Genomic DNA, 16,633 nt, shown 5'->3' on the forward strand with positions numbered 1-16,633 from the left:
TACCTTTGCCTTAGGGTACCTGATACTGGTTTTCTATTTATACGAGTGATATGTAACAATGTCTCCTTTTTCGGATGTATGTATTGATTTTTTTTTACAGTGAGTTAATTTAAATATAAAAATTAATAATAGTACAAGTGGTACTTGGAAATAGGAGGGAAAAAACCCCAACAACATAAAATTTAGGAACTGACGCTGTTTTGCCCCTCCCAGCTTTTGCTCTGGTGTTTTCTTTGCCTGGAATGATTTGCTCTATTCCCAGGCATGATTGTGAAAATATGTGACAACCAGTGTGGCACAGGCCCCAGGGCCTGGTCAGATTCCTGGAGGTGCCCTCCCCCTGCTTGTCTTTCAACCCAGAGCATGAAACAATGACCCCCACACACACCATGTCTAGGTTATGATATGGAGAGGGGTGAATGGCAGGGGGAGAAGGGGAGGCGGAAGAGAAAAAGAGAAAAGAGTGCAGTCAGACCCCACCTGGCTCTTCTTGGCTGAGGGCATTATGCGCTAGGCACTGTAAGTGGTGGGAGACAGAGAGAGAGAAGACACAGTCCCTGACACTCAAGGAGTTCCTTCTCTTGGGGGCGGAGGGCAGGGCAGGCTGGCAGGTTCCGATCCCAGGCATTCCGAGAAGGAGAAGGTGCCATTTAGGTGGGTCTTGAAGCACTGTGACCCACTGTACAAACACTGCTGCAAATGCAGCCATGTGGCTGGCCCCAGGTGGGTGGGTGCCTGGGACACCATGATTTCCAGGAACCGGCTCATCCCTGAGCTCATCCTGATTGGTCAGTACCTGTGTACGCTGAGGGCTGAGTATCTGATGCTAGCACTACTGGAGAGAGTGAGAGAGAGTGTGTGTGTGTGTGTGTGTGTGTGTGTGTGCAGTCCCCAGAGCCCACAGAGGAAGACAGCTGGTGTTTGCTGAAGGGGAGCAGGGGTGCCTGGGATTTGGAGAAGATCATCTTATTAACCTGCACAAGTCCCATGGAGACAGACAGACAGACACAAATAGTGGAACTTGAGATCTTGGGGACATGCATAGAACAGACAGGAGACTCCCAGGCGCTAGGGAGAGGCTCTGGACCACCCAAAGTCTCTCTGCAGCTGTACCAGGCAGAGCTGGGAGGAGACCCAAGTCTGGTGGAAAAACCTAACCAGGTGATGGGACAGCATGCCCAGGCAGAGTTTAGAGGTCAGAGGTAGAAGGGTGGCCAACAGTCCTGGTATGCCTGGGACTGTCTCAGTTTTAGCACTGAAAGTCTGAGGTCCCAGGAAGCCCCTCAGTCCCTGACAAACCAGGACAGTTGGTCACTCTAGAGGCAGCATCTTTTATTGATGGGCTCTCCCAACAGCTTGCAGACCCCTGCAAAGCCAGCCCTGGGGCTTTGCCACTGCCCCATCCACCAGAGAAGGCAGGACCAAAGCGCTGGGTGCTGGGCCGGGGGCACCCCTGCAGGCTGTGCAGTTGACAGCTGTCTGCCAGGCAAGCTCGGCCTGGCTGCCCCCTTGCTCCCCTGGAGTGGATCCTGGTGCTTGACACTGCCCTGCCCCCCTGGGAGCTGCTCCAGCCTTGGGGCCAGCACCCACTTGATTGGTCACAGTGGTTATTAAATATGTGACCGGCACCCTGACTCCAGGGCCAGCTTTCCCCTGCTGCCATCACAAACCCTCCTGCCCTACTGGTCTCCCTGGGTTCCCCAGCGATTGTGCCATCAAACCCCCCGAGGGGCCCCAGGAGAGGCAAGGGAGGGGATAGCCAAGGGTCAGTCCAGCACTAAAAGACCCCCACCAAGGGCTGCTCACCTGCCCTGGGGACCAGAACACACATGACTCACCCTCCTTGAGCCGAGGATCCTGGCAGTACACAGCACACTGAGCCCCCGATGTCCCTGACCACTTGCCAGCACCTTCCGGCCTTGCAGAAGCAGCCACCATGCCGGTCTCTAAATGCCCAAAAAAGTCGGAGCCACTGTGGAAAGGGTGGGACCGGAAGGCCCAGAAGAACGGACTGCGGCACCAGGTGTTCGCTGTGAATGGTGACCACTATCTAGGCCAGTGGAATGACAACATGAAACACGGTGAGTGGGGACCTTCATGGGCTCGGGTGGGCAAGGTGGGTCCGAGCCATGATGCTCGATCAGGGCCAAGAAAGCAGAGAGCAGGTGGGCCCTGGTGGCTCAGGCCTGAAATTCTAGCACTTTGAGAGGCCAAGGCAGGAGGATTGCTTGAGGCCAGGAGTTCGAGACCAGCCTGAGCAAGAGCAAGACCCCATCTCTACAAAAAATAGAAAAATTAGCTGGCCGTGGTGGCTGTGGCTGTAGTCCCAGCTACTTGGGAGGCTGAAGCAGGAGGATCACTTGAACCCAGGACTTGGAGGTTGCAGTGAGCTATGATGATGCCACAGCATTCTACCCAGAGCAACAGAGTGAGACTCTGTCTCAAAAAAAAAAGTAAAACATAACATACTAAACATTAAAAAAAAATAATAAGACTAGGGCTGGGCATAGGGCTGGCTGGCAGGAGGAAATGACAGCCCCCCAGTGACCGGCTTTCAACTGGGATTCTGGGCTGCAGACTCAGTGCTGATGCTCTGCAGACAGGGGAGCGGCTGAGCGCAGGGTCTGAGCAGAGAGGGAGGATCCTCCTCATCCCCGCCCCCCCCCAACAGAGCTCCCACTGGACTAACTGGGCCAGCTCCGGGTCTGACCAGCAGGGGGCGAGGAGGGCCTGGTGATACCAAACCTTGATGGGGGAAAAGATAAGAGATTTTATTCAAAAACGCGGCACACCTGCTCACTCTAGTCTTGCAACTCCAGATCTGTGCTCGTGTCCACCCGGCTCTCCTGCTTTCCTGGGTTAAGTGCTTTGGAGTCCGTAAACCTGGGTCAGAATGCCGGTTCTACCAACCATGACCTGGAGTGAGTCACTACGCCACTCTGAGCCTGTTTCCTCATCTGTAAAATGGGAATAATATTTGTAAAGAAAAGAAATGACACCTATCAAGTGTGTAGCCCAGGGTCTGTGCAGAAGGGGAACTCCTGGAACTCTGAAGGCTGAGTGTGGCAGGGATCACTATTTGAAAGCTTCCTTGTCCAAGGCTGACCCCACCCAGTAGGTGGCAGAGCACCCACCGTCAGCATTTACTTAAAGGCGAGATTTCGCTCAGCTGTCCTGAACTCTGTGTGCAGTTAAAGATGCCTGGTGTGTTTTTCAGTCCTTGTGGGGTGGACGGAGCCCTGGACTAGGAGTCAGGACACTGAAGTTCTGAACCGGGCTCTAGCATGAAGTAGTTGTGACCTCAGGTAAATCACATCCCATTCTCTGGATTTCGGCTTCTGCAACTGTGACAGGACAGTGGGCTGGCGTGGCCCTGTGAGCCTTCCATCGGGTGAGTGCAGCCTCCCCCCAGACCTGCAGGTGTAGCCCCAGAGCTGACAGGCAGGCCTGGGCTGCCGAAAGCAGACTTGTTGGAGAATCTGGGCCCCCTCTCTTCAAGACACCCTTTGACCACATTGAAGTGAGTTGCTGTGGTTTGACGAGATTAGAAGTGTCAAGAGAGTCATCACACAGGGTGGGGACAACTCCACAGATACTTATTGAGTTCCTGGTCCAGGCCAGGCCCTGTGCTGGGCAGCTGGCATAATCCCAACCCTCAGGGAGCTGCCAGTCTTGCAGAGAACCTGCGCAGTAAGGGAATATCCTCATGTCATAGATGAGGCACCTGGGGCTCAGAGAGGATGTAACTTACTCAAGGTCAAGGGGTTGAAAGTGTTGACATCCAGATCCAGATACCATCCAGTGGTGGCATCCAGATGTGAAGGGGCCGTGGGAACATAGAGAGGTGATGCTCCAGCTGAGCCTGGAAGGATGGGAATGAATTCACCAGGCAGAGGGGCATGCCTTCTTGGCAATGGAGTATTAAGAGGCAGTGGGGCTTGACCAAGGAACAGACTGGAAACCAGTGTGAGTAAGCAAGGGGAGAGAGAGTGGGCGGGTCAGTAGGGCCAACCATATAGGGCCTCATGGGCCATGGTGACTTTTGCCTTTATCCCAGGGGGAAACAGGACATGGCTTAAAAGCTGGGGCCATGTTTAGTCACTGCTACATCCTCACCTCCTGACACTCAGAGTAGGGTGCACCAAAAATGTGTTGAATGCATGAGTCCACATGAATTAGGAATAACCCAACTCACACCAACTTCACAATATTTATTGAGCACCTATTGTGTGCCAGGGACCATGTTAAATACTGTGGAGATGTAGCAGTTAAGAAAACATAGATGCTTGTCCTCATGAAGGTTATGTTTAGCAGGGCTAGACAGACAGCAAACAATAAATATAATAAATAATAATGTAGTATGTTCGAGGTAGTACATTTATGGAAACAAAAATAGTTAAGGTAATGGGGTTCTGGGTTTGCAGAATTAAATGGGGGGGGGTCTCACCTCAGTGAGCAGGTAGGTTCTCCTGGAGGTGAGGGAGACAGCCAAGTGGATGTTTGCAGGGACTGGCATGTCAGGTGGGAGGAACTGCTGGAGCAGCTCTGTTCAAAGAACAGAGTGAGGAAGAGCAGGAGGTCAGAGAGGCAATGGGGTGGGGAAGGGAAGTCAGATAACACAGGCCCTCATAAAACCATGATGATTTTACTCTGAGACACGGGGCGGATTTTGAGCAGACGACTGACACAATCTGACTCGTGTCCTGTAACACTCACTCTGGCTGTTGTGTCGTGAATGTGGTGGGGGCAGGGAGACCACTCAGGACTCTTACAGACATCCAGCTTCAGCAAATCACCTTTGTGCGCTAGCAAAGAAGCTAAAAAAATTAGCTTTTTTTTTTTTTTAACCCTCATGGGGATCTTCTTATTGTTTTTTTTTTTTCCCCTTTTTTTCCTACTTTGCTGGGCTCTAATTTGCCTGTCTCCTGTATAGACTCTCTCAGTGCTTCCCTCCCTTGTATTACATTCTCTCTGTTTGAAACACCTAGTGTGGTTTCTGTTTCATCATCTGAACTCTGAACCCTCAACTGATACAGTCATCGAAACAGTAAGAGAAAATGCCAGGTCTTAAATCCCGGTCTCCGGACTCCTATGCTAGGCGTTTGTTTCCCTGGTAGACTAGGAGTTTCCCCAGGGTAGAGGGTAGACTACACATCAACTCCTAACTGGACTCCTGGATGCCTCCTGCACTCACTCTTCACCTTTTAATAATAGGCCTCTCCCACTTTGGTCACAGAGGTGGGCATGTAACCCAACTGTGCCAATCAGAGAACTGGGATTTTTCAAAGTGGACTAGGACAGAAAAGGCACCTTTCCTTTCTGATTAATAACCTGCTGATTCCCATAGGAGTCTCCTGCATTTGCCTGCAATAGGAGAGGCTGAACAGTTGCCCACAGAAGGCACAGTCATGAGCACCTTTCCTCATGCAGTTCCCTCTACCTGGACTGCCCTTCCCGGCTCCAAGGTCACATCCTCTAGGAAGTCTCTGGGCCTCACATTAGACTAAGTGCCCTACCTCCACCTCAGTACCTACCTTGGAATACTGAAACCGATCTATGCAGGTATTCCTCAGGCCTGTTTCATCTGCAAGAGACAGACACTCAATCTAGGGTGGCTTTCAGGGGTGGGGAACCTGCGGCCTCAAGGCCACATGTGGCCCTCCAGATCCCCTAGTGCGGCCCCTCGACCGAATCCAACGGTCCAGCCATGGCTGGATTCGGAGGCTTAATGTCGCCGGAACTTGGTCTCTCTCTCCATTTCTCATTTTGTTTTCCTCTTTGTTGGGTTCGTTCTTAGGCCGGCTTCCTCTCTCTGGCGTCCAGGTCAGGTTGACACCCCACTCCTACCCCCAGCGCCAATAGCTCCAAGGAAGGACATGCACCCAGTCTCCTTGGGCCAGCTCGGGTCACGTGCCTTTCACTGAACCAATCTGCCCTGGGTGGGTAGAATACGCTGATTGGCTAAGCCCGCCAGGAGGCGGAGCCAGCCCCACCTGAACCCGGGGGATTGAGAGTGGGGGAGGGGTGGTTCCCCAAAGGAAATAAAACTAGGACCAAGAGGGGGGATGGGACAGGCACAAACAACCAGATGTCCCCTGCAGTGTGGGCCCTGCCAGACCATGGGCTCCTCAAGGGCAAATATAATAACAAAGGCTAACATGGCCATCATGTGTCCTATCTGTAGCCCCTGTTCTAAGTGTTCTGCATATATCCTCGAGTTTAGTGATCAGAGCAAACCCGTGAGATATTCTTTTTTTCTTTTAACAGAAAATTTGAATGGTCCTGTAATTACTAACAAAATTGGATCTTTTTTCTCCTAGCTTTATTGCGGTATGATTGACAAAAATTATATATTTTTAGGGTGTACAATGCGATGTTTTGATAAAAGTCTACATTTTGAAACGATTACCACAATCAAGTTAATTAGCATATCCATCACCTCACATGATTACCATTTTTTTGTGTGTATGGTGAGAACACTGAAGACCCACTCTCTTAGCGAAGTTCAAGTGCAGTGTACAATATTAACTATAGTCACCGTGGTGTACATTAAGTCTCCAGCTCTCATACCTCTTAAACCTGAAACTTTGTACCCTTTGACTGAACCTCTCCCCATTTCCCCACCCTCCACTTCCTGGTAACCACTCTTTTACTTTCTGTTTCTGAGTTCGAGCAGTATTTGTCTTTCTGTGCCTGGCGTATTTCACTTATTAATAGCATAATGGCCTTCCAGGTTCATTTATGAGGTTGAAAACGTCAGGATTTCCTTCTTTTTTAAGGCTGAATAATATTCTATTATATGTATCACATTTTTTTTATTCATTCATCTGTTATCTGACACTTAGGTTTATCCTATAAGATATCCTTTTTTCTTTTTTGTTTTGAGACAGAGTTTCACTCTTTTGCCCGGACTAGAGTGCCATGGCGTCAGCCTAGCTCACAGCAACCTCAAACTCCTGGGCTCAAGCAATCCTCCTGCCTCAGCCTCCCGAGTAGCTGGGACTATAGGCATGCGACACCATGCCCGGCTAATTTTTCTATATATATTTTTAGTTGTCCATATAATTTCTTCCTATTTTTAGTAGAGACAGGGTCTCGCTCTTGCTTAGGCTGGTCTTGAACTCCTGAGATCAATCTGCCTGCCTCGGCCTCCTAGAATGCTAGGATTATAGGCGTGAGCCACCACACCTGGCTTATAAAATATTCTTACCCTTACTTTACAGATGAGGAATCTAAGGCCCAGAGAGGCCCAAAGAGCTAAGTTACTTGCCTGAGGTCACAAAGTGCAAAGGGACAATGTCAGATTTGCTCCCAGGCTGTTAAGGGCTAAGACATGAATTGGTCCATATGAGTATTCCACAGATCGTTTATTCATCCATTTGTTCAACACCTATGAGTCACCTACCACATGCCAGGCACAGTTCTGCAATGCAGTGAACAAAGCAGACCAAATCTGTGCCCTCCTGCAGCTCACATTCTCCTTGAAGAGACAGACGCTAGACACGAAAGGACAAACAAAAAGACTTATCCATTATGTTAGGAGCTGATAAGTGATGGGGAAAGAAACAGAGCAGGGGGAGGGGGAGGCTTGTCATTTTAAATGGGGTGTTCAGGGTAGGCCTCATTGAGAAAATGAGATTTGAACAAAGGCTGGCAGGAGGGAGGGAGTGAGTGACACTGAAGAGTATTACAGGCCCAGGGACAAGCAGGGACAAAGGCCCTGAGGCAGGAGCACGGCTGGCATGTTCCAGGCACAGAATGGAAGCCTCAGTGGTTGGAGATCAGTGTGGAAGGTAGGAGTTGGGTAGGAGGAGGAGGCTGAATTGGTAGGAGATGGGTCACCATGTCTGTTTAGGAGAACTGAAGAAAACATGCAGACTGTTCTGGAACGCCTGGCCACCTGTGGTATCAATGCAGTATTATTAAGAGGCAAGGCTGAAATGCTGCAGGGGCGGATTTCTACTTGAGGTTTGCCCTACCAGTCTAGCTTCAGGGCACAGGGCTGGAGAACCGCTGTTTGTAGAAATAGAACTTTCCTGGGTTCTCCTGGGTGCTGAGCATCTAGAGATGATGCACAGACCCGGTCCCAGGGCTCAAGAATTGTCCCGTCTAGGGTTCCCTGGGGCCCAGGCAGCACACTGCCCCCCATCCCCCAGGGTGGCCAAATCTGCAGTGTTGGCCCCTCTGTGTGTCACCAGGGAAAGGAACTCAAGTCTGGAAGAAGAAAGGAGCCATCTATGAGGGAGACTGGAAGTTTGGGAAGCGGGATGGCTATGGTACGCTCAGCCTTCCCGACCAAGAGACTGGAAAGTACAAGAGAGTCTACTCAGGGTGGTGGAAAGACGATGAGAAATCGGTGAGTGGTTCCCAGCACGCCCTGGGGCATGGGCGGAGCTGGCAGCCAGGCTCTATGTGTGTGAGTATGACAGTGTGTGTGTAGGGGGAACAGTCAGAGAGGCCTGGGAGAAAAGGGCAGGAGTAGTCTGAGGCGAGGAGGACAATGTTGCGTGTGGGTGGGAGAAGGAAGGAGGTGGGGGGATTGTCAAGACTTCTCAGAACAAAACCCAGGAAACAGGAAGCAAGAGAGAAGGCCCAGGGAGGAGCCCGTGAAACTGTGGCTACCAGAAGGCAGCCAGGCTTGTGGGGGCACAGTCTCCTCCACCCTCTTCCCCTCTCATTTCCTGGCTTTTGTGCCCTGGGCACCTCTCTCTGAGAATCCCCGTACTGTTAGGCCTGCATAAAGGGGGAGGTGGGAAAAGTGGGTGTGAGAGAGAGTAGGGACCACACCCTTGGCAAGAGGAGAAGATCCTGGGGGACAGAAGCCAGCCAGAGGCATGTGTTCAGCCCATAAACACCTGAACGGGGCACAGATTCCCTGAAGTCACCCTTAAAAACTTGGATGCATCCTCACCACAGCCCATGGAGACATAATCATAACAGTATTGCACTTGGGCAGCTGCTATTGTGAGCCTAGAACATGTACCTCGTACTTCAGTGAACTCTCACAACTTATCATCATCATGATTTCCATTTTACTGATGAAAACATGCTCAGAGAGTGAAATGTCTTGCCTGGGGTCACACAGCTAACAAGTGGTAGAGGCCAGGATTTCATGTTCTCTGCTCCCAGATTGCTGGTTAGCCAGTGGGGAGAGAAAGCCCAAAATAAACAATTTACATATAATATGGTGTTGGGTAGATGTTTTTCTCGGTGCCAGAGGAAGGTCATTAAGCCCAACCTAGAGCATTCAGGGCAGGCTTCCTGTAGATGGGACCCAAAAGATGCTGGGAGTTGGCAAGGGAGAAAAAAGGGGGAGGAGGATTGGAGGCAGAAATGGCAAAGGGAAGGAGATGTCAAAGGACAGGGTGTGTGTGCCCTGGGGTGAGAGTGAGGAGGGGGTAGTGGGGGCCTTCAGGGTTCTGTGGGGATCAGGATTTTGAGGGATACACTTGGGCTGCTCAAGCCACCCTCCTTGGGTGTGGTCTGCAAGGAGTCCCTGAGTTTCTGTGGTTGGACACTAGGTGTGATGTTAATGTTCATTTTTCTGGGTCAAAATCAGAGTGGGAGGGGCAAACGTGATCAGGGGGTGATTTAAAGATCATCTGGCGGCTGTATGGAGGATGCATTGGGGGGAGGCGGGGTTGGGGGCCAGGAGAGGGAGGGCCCAGTGAGGAGGGCTGCGTGAAGGCAGCAACCGAGGGACAGAGAGAAGTGGACAGTGCAGGAAGATCCTTCACGACACTTGGATGCAGGGCTGAAGAAGGAGGCCAGTGAGAAGCCCAGGTGTCTGGCTGGGGGTGCCTGGGAAGACGGTGGGCTTTCCTAGCCGTGGGGGCGCCGTGAACAGGGGCACCTTTGTGCTTTCAGGGCTATGGGATCCAGTTTTTCGGACCTAAGGAGTATTACGAGGGTGAGTGGTGTGGCAGCCAGCGCAGCGGGTGGGGCCGCATGTACTACAGCAACGGTGACATCTACGAGGGCCAGTGGTGGAACGACAAGCCCCACGGGGAGGGCATGTTGCGCCTGAGTGAGTGCCCCGCCCCCACCCGTCCCGACAGGCCCCGCCCCCAACACATTCCGGCCCCTTCCCGGTCGCCCCGCCCCGTCAGACCACGCCCCTGTGAGTCCCGCCCCAATGTCTTGCTGGCCACGCCCCCGCAGAGCCGTGCTCGGGTGCGGCGTTTGGTGACTAAGAGGATCCCATCCCTCCCCTCAGAGAGCTTATACTCCACCAGGGGAGCCTGACAGCAAACGTGCAAATAACTAAGACAATGTCTTAGGGCCATAATCGCCGCCCGCACTCGCACAGCACTGAGCTCCTTTAATCCCCTCCAGGCTCCCGCAAGAGAGGAGCTCTGTCATGCCCACGTTACAAATGAACCGAGGCACAGAGAGGCCGTGTCACCCGCTCATGCGGTCTGTGGGTTGTTGCCGCAAAAGCGCTAAGGAATTCTCCTTAGAAAACAGGAAGGTGTGTTGGGAAGCGACAAAGGCGTTGAGGGCTGGGGCTGTCTCGCTTGACTCAGGGTCAGGGAATGCCTCCCTGAGGAGGTATTTGAACCTTTGAAGGGAGACCGGAAGGAAGAGAAAGAGCCGGAATGCCTTTGCATTGAGCTCTGCAGGGGTGATCCCAGGCAGAGGAGGAGTAATTCATGAGAATCTTCTCTCTACACAGCAACCAGAGTGAGCTTTCTAAAACACAAATTGGGCCTCGTTGCCACGTTGCTTTCAACCCTTCCAGAGCTGCCTGTCACCCTCGGGCTGAGTTCAAGGCCCTTCCTGTGGACTTTGGGGCCCAACATGAGTTGGCCCTGCTCACCCCTCCAGCTTCACCTCCCCTTCTTTTCCCCTGGAGTCCCTTGGTTTTCTCATACCAACTTCCTTTCAGCTCCTCCCAGCTTTCTGCCTCAGGGCTCCTGCACTACTGTTCCCTATTCCTAAAATGCTTTTCCCTAGATCTTTGCATTGTCCCAAACTCAGAGAGACCATCCTTGTCCACGCCACCGAAATCACATTCTTCTCAGCACCCACTTTCTTTCCTTCTTAGCACTAGGTGTGTAATCCTGGGCAAGTTGCTTTGCCTCTCTGGGCCTGGGTTCAGGTGATTCTTCTGCCTCAGCGTCCTGAGTAGCTGGGACTACAGACGTGCGCCACCATGCCTGGCTAATGTATTTGATTTTTGGTACACACGAGTCTCGCTCTTGCTCAGGCTGGTCTTAAACTCCTGGCCTCAAGCGATCCTCCCCCCTTGGCCTCCCAAAATGCTAGGATTACAGGCGTGAGCCACCACGCCCAGCCGGCACATCATTTCTGAGGGTCTAGACTCTTAAGCCATCCTGCCTGGGTTCAGATCCTGGCTTGAGTTCTTCCTAGCTGTGTGACCTCAGGACATTTGCTTATACCGTGCTATGGTTTTCTCATCCATAAAGAAAGGATAAAACTCCTAGTTATTGTGAGGTTTCTATCTGTAAGGTGCTTAGCGTGGTGCCTAACATGTAAGTGCTCACTGAGAATATGACAAGCTCATACTTGTATACAGCAGGAGTCAGCACACTACGGCTGGCGGAGGGCCCTGCCTGGTGGCCTAGCCTGGTGTGGTGTGCCTGGCACACATCCCTTCCTGTCCTTCCCCCTCCAGAGAACGGGAACCGCTATGAGGGCTACTGGGAGCGAGGCATGAAGAACGGGTCGGGACGTTTCTTCCACCTGGACCACGGGCAGCTGTTTGAAGGCTTCTGGGTGGACAACGTGCCCAAGTGCGGCACGATGATCGACTTTGGCCGTGATGAGGCCCCTGAGCCCACCCAGTTCCCCATTCCTGAGGTGGGCAGCCCTAGCCAGGGAGAGACAGAAACCAGCACCCCCCTGCCACGCCCAGCTGTGCCCAGCCCAGACAGGGAACAGACCAGGCTTTGTTTTCAGTGGGGGCATCCTTAGCGAGGCTGGCAGCTCCCGATGAGGCTGGCAGCCTGGGTCTTCCATGCTCTCAAAATCAACCCCTTGCTATTTCCCTCCAGGTCAAAATTCTAGACCCTGACCGTGTGCTGCAGGAAGCCTTGGCCATGTTCAAGAAGACAGAGGAAGAAGATTGATGTCGGGCGAGGGGGTGGGCACACCTGCCAGCTTGTGACGTGGCTGAGGCAGCTCCAGGGCCCAGAACAGCATCCAGATCTCTTGGGGTCTCCAAAGGGCTCAGGGCAGGACCAGAGAGGTCAGGTTTCTTGTCTCCAACAAGCCAGTTAGTTGGTCCTTTTTGGTTCCTCCCCCTTCAAAACCCACTTCACCAAAGACCAGTGCACTCTAGTCCTGCCCCAAACTTCCTGTTTGCACCCTGGGCCGACTGGCATGAGCCTGGGTTAGAGTGAGCTGGTCTGCTCGCCCCTGATGCCCTTGAGTAAGGCCCCAGGCCTCCATTTGCACATCCTTCCAGTGGGGTACAGTCCTAGCCCCTTCTGGGGTTGGCATAAGTGAGGGTTTGAGAAGGCACTGGTACTGAGCCTTTCAAATGCCACCGTCTCCCTCACCGCTGCAGAGAGAACACCAAAGCTTCAGGAGAAACACAAGCCCATGTCACCCAACCGCTCAGACCGGTGCGGCTCCAGAGGGAGGAATGAGCAGTAGCTCTAGGCACACCCTTGGCACCCTCAGAGGGTACCTCACTCCCCCAGCGCTGGATCATTCTTGGCCAACAGAGGGGCCAGTGCTTCTCTCCCCAGCTGGCCTTAGGGACCCTCTTGCTGTGGCCTTGGTCCTAAGATCTCATCCCGGAGTGCATGAGAATAAAGAAGAACCAGGTGACGTGAGCCTGACGCTGTTAGTGTGAGGAGGGGTGGGAGGGACCCAGGAGGGATCGCAGGTGGAGAAGAGGAAGACACCCCCCCCCCCCACCCTGCCTCGGGCTGTCTGGGCTCATCTTGGGCGAGAAAGGGCAGATCTCTGACCTCTGAGACAGTCCGGAGAGGAGAAAGAGCCTGCATTCCGCCACACTGGCCGCCAAGATTTGAGATTAAAACTTCCTGACCTGGCTTCTCAACCTAACACACGGGCTCTCAACCCTGGAATCCTGTGGAAGCCTTAAAAGCTTTAAGAGCCCAGGTCCCCAAGATTCCCACCTAATTCACCTGGGGCGAGGCCTGGGCTGTCACAAAGTTCCCCAGGTGATTCTGGCGTGGAGCTGGGGCCAAGGACCCCTGATTTTCTGGATGTGTGACCAGGTGATCTCAATTGTCCCATCTGCAAAACGGGACTCAGGAGAGCTCACAAGAGTATTCTGAGGCTCTGATAACAGATGTAACAATGGGGAGTAACACATATTGAGGCCAATCGCAGAGCAGACACGCAGGAAGAGCTCCACAGCATTCCCGAGACAAGGGCTTCTCCTGCACAGGTAGGAGGCAGGCTCTGGGCTGACTGCCTGGGTGTGAATCCCAGAGCTGTGTGTTCTTGGGAATGTCACCCAAACTCTGTTCTCTGGGTTTCCTTACTTGTGCTGTGGGACAGTAACAATATCTACCAGCTGGGGTTACTGTGGCTAGGTGCTGTGAGGATGAGTAAGGCAGCGTTCTAAACTGGGAGTGATTGCATCCCCACCCTCACCCCACTGTCCTTGGGACATTTGGCAATGTCTGACACTTTTGGTTGTCACAACTGGCAGGTAAGAATGCTACTGGTATCAAGTGAGTACAGGCCAGGGATGCTGCTAAACATGCTATGAATACAACATAAAGATGCTACAGAAGAGCTACTTGGTTTAAAGTCAAAAGTGCTGAGGTTGAGAAACCCTGAAATATACTGATGCTCACGAAGACCTCAGCAAGTGCCTGGCACAAAGTCTCAATAGATGCTCATTTACTTTACAGAGGTTCTTTCTGCCCCTAAGTCAAGTGGGGTGGCCTCACCCAGGGTGTGGTTCTCAGTCTGTACCTCTGGTACCAGGAAGCCAAGCCTGGCCACCTGGGATGCAGAATGAACAGTGATCCCCGATACAGAGTGCTTACTCTGTGCCAGGCCCTGTGCTGATGGGTTCACAAGCCTTCTCTCCTGCGACTCCCCAATAACCTGTAAGGCGTCCTGCTATTTTTACTGCCATTTTAGAGGAGGAAAGTGAGGTTCAGAGAAGTTCACAAGCCACCAAGCTACTACTGTGCTTACACTTAGGTCTGTGTGCTTTTAGGATGCAGAGTGTGTGTACAGAGGTTTACCTATAGAGGGTTACCATTTTTTAAGAAAAAGTAGGGGGAGGGTGTGCTTGTTTATGTATAAAATATCACTGGATGGGAACACAATAAACTGGCAGCAATGGCTGTCTCTGGGGAGAACTGGGGACCTGGGAACAAAGGTGAGAGAGTAACTTTTCACTGTTTTATTTGGAACTAAGTGAATGTATTACCTATTCAAGGGATAAATAAAACTGAAGTTAAAGAGACTATGCTGTAACTAGCTGTGTTTACCTAAGTTGCTTGGGTGTGAGAGTAGCTGGCTGCTTGTTAGATTTCAGAGACACACCCAGACCAACTTGAATCAGAATCTCCACGGGGAGGGCTTGGAAATCTGCATTTCACAAGTCAAGTGGGTGATTCTTTTTTGGGGGGGTCAGAGTCTCACTCTGTCTCCCAGGCTAGAGTGCTGTGGAGTCAGCCTAGCTCACAGCAACCTCCAACTCCTGGGCTCAAGCGATCCTCCTGCCTCAGCCTCCTGAGAAACTGGGACTATAGGCATGCACTGCCACCCCTGGCTAATTTTTTTTCTATTTTTTAGTAGAGATGGGGTCTCGCTCTTGCTGGTCTCAAACTCCTGACCTCAAGTGAGTCTTCCCACCTCAGCCTCCCAGAGTGCTAGTATTACAGGCAGGAGCCACCATGCCCAACCAAATGGGTGATTCTTAAGTCCAAGCAAGTTTAGGAAAGAATCTAAGACTACAGGATCACAGCCCAGAAATTATTCCAGCTGGACCTCATGTCTCTGCAGAAGTAGGGAGGTGGCTACCTTAGGGGAATGTGTAAAGGATGTCCAGGCCTTCTCTGGGGCGCAGTGTTGGGTTCACACAAGGGCCCCTGCCCAGTTCTTCTCCATCCCAGGAAGAAGGGTGGATCGTGATGCATACGATGCAGGATGCAGGCGCTACAGTAGGAAGGAGGTCCCTTCCCCACTCAGCCCACAAAGCTGCTATGGGCCATGTCCTTGTCTGTACAAGGAGAGTTTAAGGCCACACTTTCCAAACTGTGTTCCTCAAGAGTCAGGTTTCAGGGGGGACAAGGGGAAGGGTAAAAAATCTACCTAACAGGTACAATGAACACTATTTGGGTGATGGCACACTTATAGCTGTGACTCAAGCATTACAAAAGCGATCCATGTAACCAAAAACATTCGTACCCCCTTAATATTTTTTGGGAAAAAAAGAGGGTTCAGTGGAAGTATCTTGGGGAAGGGGAGGGAGGCAAATACTAGGCTTGCCAATGCTGCACCCACCTTTCGCTTTAGCCAGAGCACTTTCTGTTAGAGAACCACTTTACACACTGGGTTTCTAGGGCAGACAAAAATCTCAAACTTGAAGGCTTAAGGAGGCATTAAGTGCAGTTGGCCTGGTGCGAGACAAGAGAGTGGTGGGGATGACAATAACAGACCCTGGGGCAGAAAGAAGGTAGCTGCAATTCTACTCCTGCTCATTGCTGCTTTGCAAGGTGGGCCCAGTGTGGCTGGATCTTCCAAATTTTCAAGCAAAGCCAGAATCCTCCTCGGTGAGATTTCTGTGAGGGCCCAGGCTCTCAGCCAGACTTTCCAGGTTCGAATCCTAGAACTGCTTTGCGCATCAATTTTGCTACCTGCAACATAGAGATAATAATAGTACCCATCTCACAAGGATGCTGAGGGTTAATTGAGTCGATGTATAATGCTTAGAACAGCATCTGCACAGAATGGTTAACTACTCTTGTTATTTCAAAGGGATCCTGACATAGTCTCACGTAATATTCCTGCCAAAATACACAACCTGATTGTAGTAATGAGAAAACATGAGAGAAACCAAACTGAGGGGATATTCTACAAAACCACAGGCCTGGACTCTTCAAAAACATGTTACAAAAGACAAAGGCGGAGGAACTGATCCAAACTAAAGGAGACGTAAGATGTGACAAGTCATTGTGATACATGATCCTGAAGTGGAAAAAGCATTGCTAGAAAGGACATTATTGGGACAAGTGGGAAACGGAACAGGAATATCAGATAATTGTATCAACGTCAAATTTCCTGAATTCGATCATTGAATTGTGGTTACATAGAGGAATGTCCTTGGTTTTCGGAGAAAGTATTTAGGCATGAAGGACCTTATCTCTAACAAAAGCATATGGCTCAGGGGGAAAAGTACACACAGCTCTCCCTCCTCATTCACTGCTTCAGCATCTGCGAATCTGCCCACTTGCTGAGGTTGAACAAGACACTCTGCGTTCTCCTTTCAGCTCTGAAAGGACACTGTAAACAAGTGTCCTCTTCTCAGTCTATTTAGTGTCACATTTTTCACATTTTTATGCTTCTTTTGGTGATTTTGCTATTTAAACTGGTCGCCAAGTGTAATACTGGAGTGCTGTCTGACGTTCCTAAGTGCAAGGTTATGATGTGTCTTATGCAGAAAGTACTT

At 51.4% G+C, this 16,633-nt stretch overlaps 1 protein-coding gene across 1 annotated transcript; it reads left to right on the forward strand.

The window, feature by feature from the left end:
- The first annotated feature begins 1,936 nt into the window (after positions 1-1,936).
- MORN3 (MORN repeat containing 3) lies at positions 1,937-12,092 on the forward strand. The gene is made up of 5 exons (XM_069497411.1): positions 1,937-2,081; positions 8,199-8,356; positions 9,868-10,027; positions 11,639-11,823; positions 12,018-12,092. The coding sequence occupies exons 1-5, from the start codon at positions 1,937-1,939 to the stop codon at positions 12,090-12,092; spliced, it is 723 nt and encodes a 240-aa protein (XP_069353512.1).
- Positions 12,093-16,633: the final 4,541 nt, after the last annotated feature.

This window comes from Eulemur rufifrons, chromosome 21 (genome assembly GCF_041146395.1).
Source record: "Eulemur rufifrons isolate Redbay chromosome 21, OSU_ERuf_1, whole genome shotgun sequence".
NCBI classification, from domain to species: Eukaryota; Metazoa; Chordata; class Mammalia; order Primates; family Lemuridae; genus Eulemur; species Eulemur rufifrons.